At 47.5% G+C, this 19,291-nt stretch overlaps 2 protein-coding genes and 2 long non-coding RNA genes across 9 annotated transcripts in view; 3 read left to right on the forward strand and 1 right to left on the reverse strand.

Annotated features, from left to right (window-relative positions):
* LOC146421488 ((3R)-3-hydroxyacyl-CoA dehydrogenase-like) overlaps positions 1-1,470 on the forward strand; it is a 30,356-nt gene extending 28,886 nt beyond the window's left edge. For both annotated transcript variants that reach the window (XM_085047373.1, XM_085047374.1), the window contains one exon: positions 1,275-1,470. In XM_085047373.1, the coding sequence (XP_084903499.1) occupies positions 1,275-1,470 (196 nt within the window). The remainder of the gene's footprint in view (positions 1-1,274) is intronic.
* HSD17B8 (hydroxysteroid 17-beta dehydrogenase 8) lies at positions 1,454-19,131 on the reverse strand. Of its 4 annotated transcripts, none has more exons than XM_085047384.1 (10): positions 18,563-19,131; positions 16,997-17,106; positions 16,850-16,948; positions 14,319-14,435; positions 12,576-12,674; positions 8,144-8,229; positions 6,386-6,470; positions 4,418-4,460; positions 1,746-1,820; positions 1,454-1,618 (listed from the first exon to the last, which is right to left on the reverse strand). In XM_085047384.1, exons 1-10 carry the CDS (start codon positions 18,612-18,614, stop codon positions 1,602-1,604), a joined length of 783 nt encoding a protein of 260 aa, XP_084903510.1. In that variant the 5' UTR covers positions 18,615-19,131; the 3' UTR covers positions 1,454-1,601. The 4 variants fall into 4 exon arrangements, 3 of the variants coding, with proteins under 3 accessions (XP_084903510.1, XP_084903509.1, XP_084903508.1); XM_085047383.1 differs by having other exon boundaries at positions 16,850-16,960; XM_085047382.1 differs by having other exon boundaries at positions 16,850-17,106.
* On the forward strand, positions 3,289-18,121 carry LOC146421494 (uncharacterized). Its single transcript, XR_014848688.1, has 4 exons — positions 3,289-3,792; positions 4,073-4,124; positions 4,220-4,507; positions 18,097-18,121. It is a non-coding gene; the product is annotated as an uncharacterized LOC146421494 (long non-coding RNA).
* On the forward strand, positions 5,524-7,631 carry LOC146421495 (uncharacterized). Of its 2 annotated transcripts, XR_014848679.1 has the most exons (6): positions 5,524-5,560; positions 6,043-6,179; positions 6,361-6,497; positions 6,768-7,133; positions 7,373-7,414; positions 7,550-7,578. It is a non-coding gene; the product is annotated as an uncharacterized LOC146421495 (long non-coding RNA). The 2 variants fall into 2 exon arrangements; XR_014848678.1 differs by lacking the exon at positions 7,373-7,414 and having other exon boundaries at positions 6,768-7,318; positions 7,519-7,631.
* Positions 19,132-19,291: the final 160 nt, after the last annotated feature.

Consider the following 19,291-nt stretch of genomic DNA (forward strand, 5'->3'; position numbering starts at 1 on the left):
TGCCCTCAAATCTTCAAATTCCCCAAATGTCCCCAAATTTCAAAAATGTCCCCAAATTTCAAAAATGTCCCCAAATGTTCCCAAATGTTCCCAAATGTTCCCAAAATCGCCCAAATGTCCCCAATCCCAAAATGTCCCCAAACCCTCCAATATCCCTAATGTCCCAAAATCCCCAAATATGTCCCCAAATTTCCAAATGTCCCCAATGTCCCCAAATGTCCCCAAATGTCCCAAAATCCCAAAAATGTCCCCAAATCCCCAAAAATGTCACCAATCCCAAAATGTCCCCAAATCCTCCAAAATCCCCAATGTCCCAAAATCCCCAAATGTCCCCAAACTCCCAAAAAGTCCCCAAATGTCCCCAAATTTCCAAATGTCCCCAAATGTCCCTAAATCCTCCCAATGTCCCCAATGTCCCCAAATGTCCCCAATGTTCCCCAAATCCTCAAAGTCCCCAAATTCCCAAGTGTCCCCAAATCCTGAAGTGTCGCCAAAGTCCCCAAATGTCCCCAGAATCCCAAAAATGTCCCCAAATGTCCCCAAATGTCCCCAATGCCCTCAAATCCCTAAATGTCCCCAAGTGTCCCAAATGTCCCCAAACCTCCAAATATCCCCAAATGCCTAAACGTCCCCAAATGTCCCCAAATCCTCAAATGTCCCCAAATTTCCAAATGTTCCCAGTTCCCCAAATGTCCCCAAAATGTCCCCAAATCCCCAAACGTCCCCAAATTTCCCCAAATTTCCAAATGTTCCCAAATCCCCAAAAGTCCCCAAATGTCCCCAAATGTCCCCAATGTTCCCCAAATCCTCAAATGTCCCCAAATTCCCAAAATGTCCCCAATTGCCCAAATGTCCCCAAAATCCCCAAATGTTCCCAAATTCCCAAGTGTTCCCAAATCCTGAAATGTCCCCAAAGTGTCACCAAATCCTCAAATGTCCCCAAATCCCCAAAAATGTCACCAATCCCAAAGTGTCCCCAAACTTCCAAATGTCCCCAAATCCCCAAATGTCCCCAAATGTCCCCAAATGTCCCCAAATCCTCAAATCCTGAAATCCCTAAATGTCCCCAAAATCCCCAAATGTCCCCAAAAATCCCCAAAATGTCCCCAAATGTCCCCAAATGTTCCCAATTCCCAAAAATGTCCCCAGAATCCCAAAAATGTCCCCAAATGTCCCCAAATCCTCAAATCCCTAAATGTCCCCAAAATCCCCAAATGTCCCCAAAAATCCCCAAAATGTCCCCAAACCTCCAAATATCCCCAAATGCCTAAAAGTCCCCAAATGTCCCCAAATCCCCAAATGTCCCCAAACGTCCCCAAAATCCTCAAATGTCCCCAAATTTCTAAATATCCCCAAATGCTTAAAAGTCCCCAAATGTCCCCATATGTCCCCAAATCCTCCAATGTCCCCAAATGTCCCCAAATGTCCCCCATTCCCACTCAGGACACTTCAGTTTGGGGCAAGAGGTGACTTTTATTCTGGGGACATTTGGGGACATTTGGGGACATTGGGAGGATTTGGGGACATTGAGGGAATTAGGGATTTTGGGGAATTTGGGGACATTTGGGGACATTTGGGGACACTTGGGGACATCGGCGCTGTCACATGAAGAGACCTCCTGGAACGAGAGAGGGGACATTGGGGACATTTGGGGACATTGAGGGAATTGGGGATTTTGGGGACATTTAGGGACATTTGGGGACACTTGGGGACACTCGGGGACACTCGGGGACAGTGCCACCCACCTGTCACCTCCAGGCTGGCCCCGGTGACGTAAGCGCTGTCCCTCGAGGCCAGGAATGTCACCACGTCTGCCACGTCTGGGGGGGAATGTCACCAGATTGTCACCAAATTGTCACCAAATGGCATCAAAATGACCCAAATTGTCACCAGATTGTCACCAAATTGTCACCAAATTGTCACCAAATGGCATCAAATGGAACTAAAATGGACCCAAAATGGCCCAAAATTGACCCAAATGGCACCAAAATGGCACTGAATGGTGTCAAAATGTCACCAAATTGTCACCAAATGGCCCAAAATGACTCAAATGGCACCAAATTGTCACCAATTGTCACCAAATGGGACCAAAATGGACCCAAATTGTCACCAAATGGCATCAAAATGGCCCCAAATGGACCTAAAATGACCCAAAATGGACCCAAATGGCACCAAATTGTCACCAATTGTCACCAGATGGCATCAAAATGTCACTGAATTGTCACCAGATGGCATCAAAATGTCACTGAATTGTCACCGGATGGCATCAAAATGGCCCCAAATGGCACCAAAATGACCCAAAATGACCCAAAATGGCCCTAGAAGGACCCAAATGGCACCAAGAATGACACCAAATTGTCACCAAATGTCACCAAATGGCACTGAATGTCATCGAAATGTCATCAAAAGGACACAAAATGTCACCAAAATGGCACCAAAATGACCCAAATGTCACCAAAATGGACCCAAAATGCCCCAAAATGGCACCAAAATGACCCCAAATGACCCAAAATTACCGAAAATGACCCCAAATTGTCACAAAATGGACCCAAAATGGCATCCAAATGGAACCAAGTTGACCCAAAATGACCCAAAATGACCCAAATGTCACCAAAATGACCCAAAATGCCACTAAATGGACCCAAAATGACCCAAATGACCCGAAATGGCCCTAAAATGACCCAAAATGGACGCAAATGGCACCAAATTGTCACAAAATGGACCCAAAATGGCCCTAAATGGACCCAAAATGACCCAAAATGGCATCAAAATGGAACCAAATTGACCCAAAATTACCCCAAAATTACCTAAAATGACCCAAAATGACCTAAAATGATCCCAAAATGGCATCAAAATGTCACAAAATTACCCAAAATTACCCAAAATTACCTAAAGTGACCCAAAATGGCATCAAAATGACCCAAAATGGTACCAAATGTCCCCAAATTGTCCCTAAAAGCCCCAAAATATCCAAAAAAGTAGTTAAATGTCCCCAAAAATTCCCAAAATATCCCAAATTGTCCCCAAAATGTCCCCAAATGTCCCCAAAATGTCCCCAAAATATCAAAAAAGTAGTGAAATGTCCCCAAAAATTCCCAAAATGTCCCCAAAATGTCCCCAAATGTCCCCAAATGTCCCCAAATTGTCCCCAAAAGATCACAAAAATTCGCGAAATGTCCCCAAATTGTCCCCAAATGTCCCCAAAATGTCCCCAAAAGCCCCAAAAATCAAAAAAATTATCAAAATGTTCCCAAAATTGACCCAAAATGTCCCCAAATTGTTCCCAAATTGTCCCCAAATTGTCCCCAAAATGTCCCCAAAATATCCAAAAAAGTAGCGAAATGTTCCCAAAAAGTCCCAAAATGTCCCCAAATTGTCCCCAAAATGTCCCAAATTGTCCCCAAATTGTCCCTAAAAGCCCCAAAATATCAAAAAAAGTGCAAAATGTTCCCACAAATTCCCAAATTGTCCCCAAATGTCCCCAAAATGTCCCCAAAATATCCAAAAAAGTAGTGAAATGTCCCCAAAAATTCCCAAAATGTCCCCAAAATGTCCCCAAAAGCCCCAAAATATCCAAAAAATTAGCGAAATGTCCCCAAAAATTCCCAAATTGTCCCCAAAATGTCCCCAAATGACCCCAAATTGTCCCCAAATTATCCAAAAAAGTAGCGAAATGTTCCCAAAAATTCCCAAAATGTCCCCAAAATGTCCCAAAATGTCCCCAAATGTCCCCAAATTGTCCCCAAAATGTCCCCAAAATGTCCCCAAAATGTCCCAAAATGTCCCCAAAATGTCCCCAAATTGTCCCCAAAATGTCCCCAAAATATCCCAAAAATTCCCAAAAATCCCCAAATGTCCCCAAATGTCCCCAAAATGTCCCAAAATGTCCCCAAATTGTCCCCAAAATGTCCCCAAATGTCCCCAAATGTCCCCAAAATATCCAAAAAAGTAGCGAAATGTTCCCAAAAATTCCCAAAATATCCCAAATTGTCCCCAAAATGTCCCCAAATGTCCCCAAATTGTCCCCAAAATGTCCCCAAAATATCCAAAGTAGCGAAATGTTCCCAAAAAGTCCCAAAATGTCCCCAAATTGTCCCCAAAATGTCCCAAAGTGTCCCCAAAATGTCCCTAAAAGCCCCAAAAGATCACAAAAATTAGAGAAATGTTCCCAAAATGTCCCCAAAATGTCCCCAAATTGTCCCCAAATTGTCCCTAAAAGCCCCAAAATATCCAAAAAATTAGCAAAATGTTCCCAAAAATTCCCAAAATGTCCCCAAAATGTCCCCAAATGTCCCCAAAATATCCCAAAATGTCCCCAAAATATCCCAAATTGTCCCCAAATGTCCCCAAATTGTCCCCAAATGTCCCCAAATGTCCCCAAAATGTCCCCAAATGTCCCCAGATGTCCCCAACTCACCCTCGGGCTCCCCCAGGCGTCCCAGCGGCACTGAACCTGCGAACTGGGGGAGGGGCAGTGTCACCAGAGTGTCCCCAAAGTGTCCCCAAAGTGTCCCCAAAGCCCCAAAATTGTCACCAAATTTTGGGATCAACCTGATTTTGGGTGGAAAAACCCCAAATTTTTGGTCCCCAAGTGTCCCCAAAGTGTCCCAAAGTGTCCCAAACCACCCAAAATTGTCCCCAAAAGCCCCAAAATTGTCCCCAAAGTGCCACCAACCCCTCGATTTTGGGTGAAAAACCCCAAATTTGGGTCACCCAGGATGTCCCCAAGTGTCCCCAATGTCCCCAAAACCCCCAAAACTGTCCCCAAAATTCACAATCAACCCCATTTTGGGTGGAAAATCCCCAAATTTTGGGTCCCCAAGTGTCCCCAACCCCCCAGAATTGTCCCCAAAGTGCCACCAATGACCCCAAAGTGTCCCCAATGTCCCCAAAAGCCCCAAAATTGTCCCCAAAGTGCCACCAACCCCTGGATTTTGGGCCGGAAAACCCCAAATTTGGGTCCCCAAGTGTCCCCAAAGTGCCACCAAGTGTCCCCAATGTCCCCAAAACCCCCAAAATTGTCCCCAAAATTCACAAACAACCCGATTTTGGGTGGAAAATCCCCAAATTTCGGTCCCCAAAGTGTCCTTAAAGTGTCCCCAACCCCCCAAAATTGTCCCCAAAGTGCCACCAATGACCCCAAAGTGTCCCCAATGTCCCCAAAAGCCCCAAAATTGTCCCCAAAGTGCCACCAACCCCTCATTTTGGGTGAAAAAACCCCAAATTTGGGTCCCCAAGTGTTCTTAAAGTGTCCCCAATGACCCCAAAGTGTCCCCAAAAGCCCCAAAATTGTCCCCAAAATTCACAAACGACCCAATTTTGGGTGGAAAAAACCCAAATTTGGGTCCCCAAGTGTCCCCAAAGTGTCCCAAAGTGTCCCAAACCCCCCAAAATTGTCCCCAAACTCCCAAAGTGTCCCCAATGTCCCCAAAAGCCCCAAAATTGTCCCCAAAGTGCCACCAACTCCTCGATTTTGGGCGGGAAAACCCCAAATTTGGGTCACTGTGTCACCCCCAGGATATCCCCAAAGTGTCCCCAATGACCCCAAAGTGTCCCCAAAGTGCCACCAAGTGTCCCCAATGTCCCCAAAACCCCCAAAACTGTCCCCAAAATTCACAATCAACCTGATTTTGGGTGGAAAATCCCCAAATTTGGGTCCCCAAGTGTCCTTAAAGTGTCCCCAAGTGTCCCCAAATTGTCCCCAAACCTCCAAAATTGTCCCCAAAACCCCCAAAATTGTCCCCAAATTTTGGAATCAACCCGATTTTGGGTGGAAAAACCCCAAATTTTGGGTCCCCAAGTGTCCCCAAAGTGTCCCCAACCCCCCAAAATTGTCCCCAATGTCCCCAAAGTGCCACCAAGTGTCCCCAAAGTGTCCCAAATGACCCCAAAGTGTCCCCAAAATTGTCCCCAAAGTGCCACCAATGACCCCAAAGTGTCCCCAATGTCCCCAAAAGCCCCAAAATTGTCCCCAAAGTGCCACCAACCCCTGGATTTTGGGTGGAAAATCCCCAAATTTTGGGTCCCCAAGTGTCCCCAAAGTGTCCCAAAGTGTCCCAAACCCCCCAAAATTGTCCCCAAAAGCCCCAAAATTGTCCCCAAAGTGCCACCAACCCCTCGATTTTGGGTGAAAAACCCCAAATTTTGGGTCCCCCAGGATGTCCCCAAGTGTCCCCAAAGTGTCCCCAAAACCCCCAAAGTTGTCCCCAATGTCCCCAAAGTGCCACCAAGTGTCCCCAAAGTGTCCCCAATGTCCCCAAAAGCCCCAAAATTGTCCCCAAAGTGCCACCAACCCCTAGATTTTGGGCGGGAAAACCCCAAATTTGGGTCTCCCAGGATGTCCCCAAAGTGTCCCCAAAGTGTCCCCAAAGGCCAGCAGTGTCACCTTGGCCAGGACCTTGGGTGGCACCTTGGCTGTCATGGGGGTGACAATGAAACCTGGCAGGACGCAGTTGCAGCGAATGCCGAACCTGGAGGTGTCACCAAGTGTCACTAGAGTGGCACTAAGTGTCACCAAAGTGTCACCAAGTGGCACCGAGTGGCACAAAGTGTCACCAAAGTGACACTAAGTGGCACAAAGTGGCATTAAATGGCATTAAATGGCATTAAATGGACCCAAAATGGCACCAAAGTGTCACCAAGTGTCACTGAGTGTCACCAAAGTGGCACCAAAGTGTCACCAAAGTGTCACAAAGTGACACAAAGTGGCACTGAAGTGGCATTAAAATAGCATTAAATGGCATTAAATGGACCCAAATGTCACCAAGTGTCACCAAGTGTCACCAAAGTGTCACAAAGTGTCACCAAAGTGTCACCAAAGTGACACAAAGTGGCACAAACTGGCATTAAAATGGCATTAAATAGCATTAAATGGCACTAAATGGACCCAAAGTGTCACCAAAGTGTCACCAAAGTGGCACAAAGTGACACCAAAGTGTCACCAAAGTGACACAAAATGACACAAAGTGGCACAAAGTGGCACTGAAGTGGCATTAAATGGCATTAAATGGACCCAAAGTGGCACTGAGTGTCACAAAGTGTCACCAAAGTGTCACAAAGTGGCACAAAAATGGCATTAAAATGGCATTAAAATGGCACCAAATGGACCCAAATGTCACCAAAGTGTCACCAAAGTGTCACCAAAGTGGCACAAAGTGTCACTAAGTGTCACCAAGTGGCACAAAGTGGCACTAAGTGGCACTGAAGGGGCATTAAATGGCAGTAAATGGCAGTAAATGGCACCAAATGGACCCAAATGGCACCAAAGTGTCACCAAAGTGTCACTGAGTGTCACCAAGTGGCACTAAGTGGCAATGAAGTGGCATTAAATGGACCCAAAATGGCACCGAGTGTCACCAAAGTGTCACCAAAGTGTCACCAAAGTGTCACCGAGTGTCACTAAGTGTCACCAAGTGTCACTAAGTGTCACAAAATGTCACCAAAGTGGCACTAAGTGGCACTAAGTGGCATTAAAATGGCACCAAGTGTCACCAAAGTGTCACCAAAGTGTCACCAAAGTGTCACCAAAGTGTCACTAAGTGACACAAAGTGGCATTAAATTGAACTGAAATGGCATTAAATGGCCCCAAAATGGCACTAAAATGGCATTAAATGTCACCAAATGTCACCAAAGTGTCACCAAGTGTCACTGAGTGTCACCAAAGTGGCACAAAGTGGCATTAAATGGCATTAAAATGGCACTAAATGGACACAAAATGGAACTAAAATGACATTAAATGACATTCAAATGGCACAAAAAGGACCCAAAGTGTCCCCAGAGTGCCACCAATGTCCCCAGAGTGTCCCCAAACCCCCCAAAATTGTCCCCAAGTGCCACCAACCCCCCGATTTCGGGTGAAAAAACCCCAAATTTGGGTCACTGTGTGACACCCCGGGATGTCCCCAAGTGTCCCAAACCTCCCCAAATTGCCCCCACATTGTCCCCAAAGTGTCCCCAAGTGCCACCAACCCCTCCCAAAGTGTCCCCACAGTGTCCCAAAGTGCCACCAATGTCCCCAAATTTCGGGGTCACCCCAATTTTGGGTGAAAAAAACCCAATTTTGGGTGAAAAAAGCCCAAATTTGGTTCACTGTGTGACATCCCAGGATGTCCCCAAAGTGTCCCCAAGTGTCCCCAATGTCACCTGGCCACCTCCTTGGCCACGCTCCTGGTCAGTCCCTCCACGCCGGCCTTGGAGGCTGCGTAGTGACATTGTCCCCAATTGCCCACCTGGGAGGGGACAGAGGGACAGGGTGGCACTGAAATGGGGGAAATGGGGAAAAATGGGGAAAAATGGGGAAAAAATGGGGAAAAATGGGGAAAAATGGCTAAAAATGGTGAAAAATGGCCAAAAATGGAACCAAAATGGCCAAAAATTGCAATAAAATGGAACCCAAATGGCCAAAAATGGACCCAAAAAGACCCAAAATGGCTAAAAATGGAAAAAAAATGGCCAAAAATGGAACTAAAATGGCCAAAAATGGCCAAAAATGGACAAAAATTGCACTAAAATGGACAAAAAATGGCCCAAAATGGCCAAAAAATGGCCCAAAATGCCCCCAAAATGGCCAAAAATGGAACTAAAATGGCCAAAAATGGAACTAAAATGGAACCAAAATGGCCAAAAATGGACAAAAATGGAACTAAAATGGCAAAAAAATGCATCAAATGGAACCAAAATGGACTAAAAATGGCCAAAAATGGACAAAAAAATGCATCAAAATGGCCAAAAATGGACAAAAAGGGACCCAAAATGGACAAAAATTGAACTAAAATGGACAAAAATGGACAAAAAGGGAACTAAAATGACCAAAAAATGGCAAAAAATGACCCAAAAATGGCAAAAAAAGGCAAAAAAATGACAAAAAAATGACAAAAATTGACCACAAAATGACAAAAAAAGTCCAAAATGGACCAAAAAATGACCAAAAATGACCAAAAATGGTCAAAAATAGCACTAAAAATGGCCGAAAATGGAACTAAAATGGCCAAAAATGGCCAAAAATGGCCAAAAATGGCCAAAAATGGAACTTAAATGACCAAAAAATGCATCAAATGGAACCAAAATGGACTAAAAATTGCCATAATGGAACTAAAATGGACAAAAATTGCACTAAAATGGAACCAAAATGGCAAAAAATGGAACTAAAATGGCACCAAAATGGCACAAAAATAGCCAAAAATGGCCAAAAATTGCAATAAAATGGACCCAAAATGGCTAAAAATGGCCAAAAATGGCCAAAAATTGCAATAAAATGGAACCAAAATGGCCAAAAAATGCATCAAATGGAACCAAAATTGACCCAAAATGGCCAAAAATGGAACTAAAATGGCCAAAAATGGACAAAAATGGACAAAAAGGGAACCAAAATGGCCAAAAATGGCCAAAAATGGCCAAAAATGGAACTAAAATGGAACCAAAATGGCCAAAAATGCATCAAATGGAACTAAAATGGACTAAAAATGGCCAAAAATGGAACTAAAATGGCCAAAAAATGCATCAAATGGAACCAAAATGGCCCCAAAATAGCCAAAAATGGAACTAAAATGGACCCAAAATGGCCCAAAATGGAACCAAAATTGAACCAAAATGGCCAAAAATGAAACTAAAAATGGCCAAAAATAGCACTAAAAATGGCCAAAAATAGCACTAAAAATGGCCAAAAATGGAACTAAAATGGACTAAAATGGCCAAAAATGGAACTTAAATGACCAAAAAATGCATCAAATGGAACCAAAATGGACTAAAAATGGCCAAAAATGGAACTAAAATGGACAAAAATTGAACTAAAATGGAACCAAAATGGCCCAAAATGCATCAAATGGAAACAAAATTGACCCAAAATGGCCAAAAATGGAACTAAAATGGCCAAAAATGCATCAAATGGAACCAAAATGGTCAAAAATGGCCAAAAATGGCCAAAAATTGCAATAAAATGGAACTAAAATGGCCAAAAAATGTGTCAAATTGACCCCAAATGGACCCAAAATGGCTAAAAATGGCACAAAAATGGCTAAAAATGGCCCCAAAATGGAACCAAAATGGACTAAAATTGAACCAAAATGGCCAAAAATGGCCAAAAATGGAACCAAAATGGCCAAAAATGGCCAAAAATGGCCAAAAATGGAACTTAAATGACCAAAAAATGCATCAAATGGAACCAAAATGGACTAAAAATGGCCAAAAATGGAACCAAAATGGCCAAAAATTGAACTAAAATGGACCCAAAATGGAACCAAAATGGAACTAAAATTGAACTAAAATGGCCAAAAATGGACAAAAATGGAACCAAAATGGCCAAAAATGGAACTTAAATGGCCAAAAATGGACAAAAATGGAACCAAAATGGCCAAAAATGGAACTTAAATGGCCAAAAATGGCCAAAAATGGAACCAAAATGGCCAAAAATTGCATCAAATGGAACCAAAATGGACTAAAAATGGCCAAAAATGGAACTAAAATGGCCAAAAATGCATCAAATGGAACCAACATGGCCAAAAATGGACAAAAAAATGCATCAAAATGGCCAAAAATGGACAAAAAGGGACCCAAAATGGCCATAAATGGAACTAAAAATGGCCAAAAATTGAACTAAAATGGCCAAAAATGGCCAAAAATGGCCAAAAATTGCAATAAAATGGAACCAAAATGGCCAAAAATGCATCAAATGGAACCAAAATGGACTAAAAATGGCCAAAACTGGAACTAAAATGGACAAAAATGGACCCAAAGTGGCCAAAAATTGGAACCAAAATGACCAAAAAATGCACCAAATGGACCCAAAATGGCCAAAAATGGAACTAAAATGGCCAAAATGGCACCAAAATAGTAAAAAATGGCCAAAAATGGGCAAAAATGGAACCAAAATGGCCAAAAATGCATCAAAAGACCCAAAATGGCCAAAAATGGCCAAAAATGGCAGAAAATGGCCCCAAATGGCCAAAAATGGAACCAAAAGGACCCAAAATGGCATCAAATGGACTTAAAATGGCTGAAAATGTCCCAAAATGGCACGAAAATGGCACCAAAATGGCCAAAAATGGCAGCAAATGGACCCAAAAAAGGCACTAAATGGACAGAAAAAGTCCCAAAATGGCACTAAAAGGACCCAAAATGGCACCAAAAATGGCCAAAAATGGAACTAAAATGACCCAAAATGGCCAAAAATGACCCAAAATGGACTCCAAATGGCCCCAAAAAGGCACTAAATCGACAAAAAATGTCCCAAAATGACACCAAATGACACCAAAATGTCACCGGATGTCACCAAAATGAGGGGCAGGGGACAGTGACAAAGGGGAGGCGACAAGGAGGTGACAATGATAAGCAGGAGGTGACAAAGAGGTGACAATGACAACGTGGTTGAGGTGACAAAGAGGTGACAATGACAGAGGAGAGGTGACAAAGAGGTGACAATGACAAGGGGAAGTGACAATGACAGAGAGGTGGCATTGACAAAAGGGAGGTGACAATGAGGTGACAATGACAGAAGGGAGGTGACAATGACACAGAGGGAGGTGACAAAGAGGTGACAATGAGACAGGGGAAGGTGACAATGACACAGAGGGAGGTGACAATGACAAAAGGGAGGTGACAAGGAGGTGACAATGACAAACAGGAAGTGACAAAGGGGTGACAAAGCAATGTGACAATGACAGAGGGAGGTGACAATGACACAGCGGAAGGTGACAATGAGGTGACAATGACACAGTGAGGTGACAATGACAGAAGGGAGGCGACAAGGAGGTGACAATGATAAACAGGAGGTGACAAAGAGGTGACAAAGCGAGGTGACAATGCCACAGTGAGGTGACAATGACACAGAGGAGAGGTGACGAAGAGGTGACAATGACAAAGGGAGGTGACAAGGAGGTGACAATGATAAGCAGGAAGTGACAAAGAGGTGACAAAGCGAGGTGACAATGACACAGGGAGGTGACAATGACACAGCGGAAGGTGACAATGACTCAGAGGAGAGGTGACAATGAGGTGACAATGACAGAGGACAGGAGGTGACAATGACACAGAGGGAGGTGACAATGACAAAAGGGAGGTGACAAAGAGGTGACAATGATAAGCAGGAAGTGCCAAAGAGGTGACAAAGCAAGGTGACAATGCCACAGAGGTGACAATGCCACGGGCAGGTGACAAAGAGGTGACAATGACACAGAGGAGGTGACAATGACACAGGGCAGGTGACAAAGAGGTGACAATGACACAGGGGAAGGTGACAATGCCACAGAGGAGGTGACAATGCCACGGGGAGGTGACAATGACAAAGAGGTGACAATGACTCAGAGGAGAGGTGACAATGACACAGAGGGAGGTGACAATGACAGAAGGGAGGTGACAAGGAGGTGACAGTGACAAACAGGAAGTGACAAAGAGGTGACAAAGCGAGGTGACAATGACACGGGGAGGTGACAATGACACGGGGAGGTGACAAAGAGGTGACAATGCCACGGGGAGGTGACAAAGAGGTGTCAATGACAAACGGGAGGTGACAATGACACAGGGGAAGGTGACAATGCCACAGAGGGGAGGTGACACAGAGGTGACAATGCCACAGCGCCACCTTGGCCACCACGCTGCCCACGAGCACCAGCGACGCTCCCGCCGATGTCCCCGAGGCCACCAGCGCCTGGGTCACCGCCTGCGTCACCAGGAACGTCCCCTGCCGAGGAGCGAGGGGGGGACAGTGGGGACAGTGGGGACATTTGGGGACTTTGGGGACATTGGGGACATTTGGGACAATGAGGGCATTGGGGACATCAAGGGACATTTGGGGACATTTGGGGACATTTGGGGACATTTGGGGACATTGGGGACATTTGGGGACATTTGGGGATTTGGGGACATTGAGGGGATGTTGAGGACATCCCAATGTCCTTCATTGTCCCCAGTTGTCCCTAATGTCCCCTAATGTCCCCAAATCCCCCAATGTCTCTAAATGTCCCCAAATGTCCCCAAATGTCCCCAAAATCCTCAATGTCCCCTTGATGTCCCCAAATGTCCCTAATGTCCCCAAATAACCCTCAATGTCCCCAATTGTCCCCAAATATCCCCAAATGTCCCAATGTCCCTCGATGTCCCCAGTTGTCCCCAAATGTCCCCCATGCTCCCAATGTCTCCTCATTGTCCCCAAAATCCCCAATGGCCCCTTGATGTCCCCAGTCGTCCCCAAGTCCCAAATAACCCTCAATGTCCCCAAAATCCTCAATGTCCCCAAATGTCCCTTGATGTCCCAAATGTCCCCCATGTCCCTCAATGTCCCCAATTGTCCCCAAGAAGTCCCATATAACCATCAATGTCCCCAAATGTCCCAAAATCTCCCCAAATGTCCCTTGATGTCCCCACTGTCCCCAATATCCCAACATCCCCAAATATCCCCAAATGTCCCCAACATCCTCAATGTCCCCAAATGTCCCCAAATCCCAAATATTCCCCAATGTCCCCAATGTCCCCAAATGTCCTTCAATATCCCAAATGTCCCTCAATGTCCCTCGATGTCCCCAAAATCCCTCAATGTCCCCAAATGTCCCTCAATGTCCCCATTGTCCCCAATGCTCCCAAATATCCTCAATGTCCCCAATGTCCCCAAATGTCCCAATGTCCCTCGATGTCCCCAGTTGTCCCCAATGTCCCCAAGTGTCCCCAAGTCCCAAATATCCCTCAATATCCCTCAATGTCCCAACGTCTCCAATGTCCTCAATGTCCCCAAATCCCCAAATGTCCCCAAATGTCCCAATGTCCCCAATTGTCCCCAAAAGCCAAAAAATGTCCCCTTGATGTCCCCATTGTCCCCAAATGTCCCCAAGCCCCAAATAACCCTCAATGTCCCCAAATGTCCTTCAATGTCCCAAATATCCCAAATGTCCCAAATGTCCCAATGTCCCCGAATGTCCCCAAGTCCCAAATAACCCTCAATGTCCCCATTGTCCCCAATAACCCAAATATCCCAAATGTCCCAAAATGTCCCCAAATCCCAAATAACCTTCAACGTCCCCAATTGTCCCCAATTGTCCCCAAATCCTCAATATCCCAAATGTCCCCAATTGTCCCCAAATGTCCCCAAGTCCCAAATATCCCAAATGTCCCTCAATGTCCCCAATATCCCACATGTCCCCAAATGTCCCCAATATCCCACATGTCCCCAATGTCCCAAATGTCCCCAAATGTCCCCAAATGTCCCCAATGTCCCCAAATGTCCCCAAGTCCCAAATATCCCAAATGTCCCTCAATGTCCCCAATATCCCAAATGTCCCCAAATGTCCCCAATGTCCCCAGCTGTCCCCTCGGCTGTCCCCTCGGCTGTCACCTGCAGGTTGACGTCCAGCACCTGGCGGAACTCGCGCTCCCCCAGCTCCAGCAGCAGCCGGTCGCGGGTGATCCCGGCGCAGCTCACCAGCACCCCGGGGGGAGCCCCGAAACGCTCCTGGGGACGGCCGCGCGGCGCGATAGAGGGCGATATGTCGCGATAGGGGGTGATATCGCGACATATCGCGGCCTATCGCGAGATATCGCAGCCTATCGCGAGATATCGCAGCCTACCGCGAGATATCGCGGCCTATCGCGAGAACTCACCACGGTTATAGAGAGAAATCGTGGTCTATCGCGATATATCGCGGTCTATCGCGAGATATTGTGGCCTATCACGAGAACTCCTTGTGGTTATCGCGAGAGATCGTGGTCTATCGCGATATACTGCGGCATATCGCGACATATCGCGGCCTATCGCGAGAACTCCCCGTGGTTATTGTTAGAAATCGCGGCGTATCGCGATATATCACGGTCTCTCGCGATCTATCACGGCCTATCGCGAGATATCGCGGCCTATCGCGAGAACTCACCATGGTTATAGAGAGAAATCGTGGTCTATCGCGACATATCACGGCCTATCGAGCGATGTATCACCGCCTATCGCGAGAACTCCCCGTGGTTATTGTTAGAAATCGCGGTGTATCGCGATATATCACGGTCTATCGCGATATATCGCAGCCGCGAGTGAGATATCGCGGCCTATCGTGAGATATTGTGGCCTATCGCGAGAACTCACCATGGTTATAGAGAGAAATTGTGGTCTATTGCGATATATCGTGGTCTATCGAGTGATATATCACGGCCTATCGCGAGAACTCCCCGTGGTTATTGTCAGAAATCGCGCCCTATCGCGATATATCATGGTCTATCGCGAGATATCGTGGTCTATCGCGATTCCCCCTCAGCCTATCGTGATTCACCCCATTGTACCACGATTCCTTCACGATTCCCCCCAGCCTATCACGATTCCCCCATTCTATCGCGATCCCCCCCAGCCTGTCACAATTCCTATCGCGATTCCCATAGCCTATCGCGATTCCTATCGTGATTCCCCTCGGCCTATCGCGAGATATCGTGGTCTGTTGCGATTCCCCCCAGCCTATCGCAATTCCCCCCAGTGTATCACGATTCCCCTCAGCCTGTCACGATTCCTATCGCGATTCCCTCGGCCTATTGCGATTCCTATCGCGATTCCCCTCTCCGTATCGTGATTCCTATCACGATTCCCCCTCAGCCTATCGCGATTCCCCCAGCCTATCGTGATACCCCTCAACCTATCGCGATTCCCCTATCACGATTCCCCCATCCTATCGCGATTCCCCCCGGCCTATCGCGATTTCCCCCATCCTATCACGATTCCCTCACCCTATCACAATTCCACCTCAGCCTATCGTGATTCCTATCGCAATTCCCATTGCGATTCCCCCCAGCCTATCGTGATACCCCTCAACCTATCGTGATTCCCCCCAGCCTATCGCGAGATATCGTGGTCTATTGTGATTCCCCCATTCTATCGCGATTCCGCCAGCCTATCACGATTTCCCCATCCTATCGCAATTCCCCTCAGCCTGTCACAATTCCTATCGCGATTCCCATTAGCCTATTGCGATTCCTATCGCTATTCCCCCCGGCCTATCGTGAGATATCATGGTCTATCGCGATTCCCCTCAGCCTATCGCGATTCCCCCCAGTGTATCACGATTCCCCTCTTCCTATCATGATTCCTATCGCGATCCCCCTCAGCCTATCGCGAGATATGGCGGTCTATCGCGATTCCTCTCAGCCTATCGTGATTCCCCCCAGTGTATCGCGATTCCCCTCAGCCTGTCACGATTCCTATCGCGATTCCCTCGGCCTATTGCGATTCCTATCGCGATTCCCCTCTCCGTATCGTGATTCCTATCACGATTCCCCTTCAGCCTATCGTGATTCCCATTAGCCTATCACGAGATATCGTGGTCTATCGCGATTCCCCCAGCCTATCACGATTGCTATAGCGATTCCCATTGCGATTCCCCTCAGCCTATCGTGATTCCCCTCAACCTATCGCGACTCCCCTATCGCGATTCCCCCATTCTATTGCGATTCCCCCCAGCCTATCGCGAGATATCGTGGTCTATCGCGATTCTCCCTCAGCCTATCACCATTCCCCCCAGCCTATCGCGATTCCCCTATCACGATTCCTATCGCGATTCCTATCGTGATTCCCATAGCCTATTGCGATTCCTATCACGATTCCCCCCGGCCTATTGCAAGATATCGTGGTCTGTCGCGATTCCCCCTCTCCCTATCGCGATTCCCCCCAGCCTACCATGATTCCTATCACCATCCCCCCCAGCCTATCGCGATTCTTATCGCGATTCCCCTCAGCCTATTGTGAGATATCGTGGTCTGTCGCGATTCCCCCCAGCCTATCGCGATTCTCCTATCACGATTTCCCCATCCTATCGTGATCCCCCTCAGCCTATCGCGAGATATCGCGGTCTATCGCCATCCCCCCCCACCCTATCGCGACAGCCCCGCCCTCACCTGCACCTCCCGCAGCATTCCCGCCACGCTGTCCCCGTCGGCCACATCCACGCCGACGCCGATGTGTCCCCCGATGTCCCCGGCGGTGTCCCCAGCGGTGTCCCCAAGGGTGTCCCCGGCAGTGTCACCGGCAGTGTCCCTGGCCAGCCCCGCGGCTGTCGCGGCCGCCCCGGCCCTGTCGCGATCGGCGACAGCGACGCGCGCGCCGTGCCGGGCCAGACGGGAGCTGACCGCCCGGCCGATGCCGCTGGCGCCCCCTGGCGGGCGGGAGGACCGGGAGGGGGTTTGGGGACATTTGGGGTCACTGAGTGTCACCGAATGTCACCTGGGAGGGTGGGGATGTCCTAAAGTGTCACCAAATGTCACCTAAGGGGTTTGGGATGTCACTGAGTGTCACCGAATGTCACCTGAGGGGGTTGGGATGTCACTGAGTGTCACTGGGGGGGGTTGGGATGTCACCAAATGTCCTTAAATGTCCCCAACTGTCACCTCAATGGGGTTGGGATGTCCTAAAGTGTCACCAAATGTCACCTATGGAGGTTGGGATGTCACTGAGTGTCACTTAAATGTCCCCAAGTGTCACCTAAATGGGGTTGGGATGTCACTAAATGTCACCTAAATGTCCCTAAATGTCACCTAAGGTGGTTGGGATGTCACCAAATGTCACCTGGATGGGTTTGTGATGTCACTGAGTGTCACCTGTGGTGGTTGGGATGTCCCCAAATGTCCCGAAATTGGGTCTCAGATGTCCCTAAATGTCACCTAAATGGGGTTGGGATGTCACTAAAGTGTCACCTGGGGGGTTTGGGATGTCCCCAAATGTCACCTGAGGGGGTTGGGATGTCACCAAATGTCCCAAAATTTGGTCTCAGATGTCCCCAGGTGTCACTTGTGGGGGTTGGGATGTCACCAGATGTCCTTAAATGTCCCCAGCTGTCACCTGAATGGGGTTTGGATGTCCTAAAGTGTCACCAAATGTCACCTAAATGGGGTTTGGATGTCACTGAGTGCCACCTGAATGTCCCTAAAGTGTCACCTAAGGGATTGGGATGTCAGTAAATGTCCCTAAATGTCCCTAAATGTCACCTAAGGTGGTTGGGATGTCACTGAGTGTCACCTGGGGGGGTTGGGATGTCTCTAAATGCCATTAAATGTCACTAAATGTCACCTAAATGGGGTTTGGGATGTCACCAAATGTCCTTAAATGTCCCCAAGTGTCACTTAAATGGGGTTTGGATATCCTAAAGTGTCACCAAATGTCACCAAATGTCACCTGAGGGGCTTGGGATGTCACTGAGCGTCACTAAATGTCCCTAAATGTCACCTGTGGGCTTGAGGATGTCCCCAAGTGTCACCTGAGGGTTTTGGGATGTCACCAAATGTCACCTGGGGGGGTTGGGATGTCATTTATTGTCACCTGTGGGGGTTGGGATGTCCCTAAATGTCACCTAAATGGGGTTTGGGATGTCCCCAGATGTCACCCGTGGGGTCTCAGACACCCCCAAACTCCCCCAGCTGTCACCCCCGGGGGTCACCATGTCCCCAAACCTCACCCCGACCTTCCCAAGATGGCGCCGCCCACACGACCTTCCCTCCGCCGCCACCACGGAAATCCTCCATCCCTCCTCCCCCTAACTGCCACCAGAGGATTGTCACCTCCTCCCCGCGGTGTCGCCACCGCGCTGTCCCCTGCTGTCACCTCCCAGCGCTCACCGGTGACCAGCGCCACCACCCCCGCCAGCCGCCCCGCTGACCTCCCCAACATGGCGGCGCCCGAAATAACCACCGCGCCGCGGCGGCTGCACAGCCCACTTCCGGTAAGCCGCTCTGTCCGCCCCGGAGGTCAACTCTATGGTTGGTGCTCCAAAATGTGGGTTTTTTTTAATCGGAATTTTTCCCGATTTTCCCCCAAAACGCCTCAATCTTCCTTCCTCCCGCCACAGAGTGATCCACGCGCTCGGCTCGTCCTCACCTTCGGCTTTAATCCGACATGATTCGCTACAAACATCATTATTTATATAAAAAAAATAATCCCAAACCCGGCAGAGTTCCCGAAATTTCCCCGGAATTCCCAGATTTCTCCCCAAATTCCATCCGGGATGTGAGCGACACCCCGAATTTCAGTTCGGGAGAGGCGAAAGGATGAGATTTGGTCCCGAAATTGGGGATAAAAATCGGGAATGGATTCTCCATTCCCAGGGGGATGGCGGGATGGGGTTGGGCACAGAAAATTGGGATTTTTGGGGATTTTTTGGGGATTTTTGGGGGTTTTTCTGGGATTTTGGGGGTTTTGGAGATTTTTTTTTTTTTCGGGGGATTTTGGGGGATTTTTATTTTTTGGGGGATTTTTTGGGATCTTTCTGGGATTTTGGAGGATTTTTTGGAGATTTTCGGGATTTTTTTGTTTTTGGGGGATTTTTTTTTTTTTTTGGGGGGATTTTG

Source organism: Lichenostomus cassidix, unplaced genomic scaffold (genome assembly GCF_008360975.1).
Source record: "Lichenostomus cassidix isolate B80296 unplaced genomic scaffold, HeHo_3.0 HiC_scaffold_33, whole genome shotgun sequence".
Classification (NCBI taxonomy): domain Eukaryota; kingdom Metazoa; phylum Chordata; class Aves; order Passeriformes; family Meliphagidae; genus Lichenostomus; species Lichenostomus cassidix.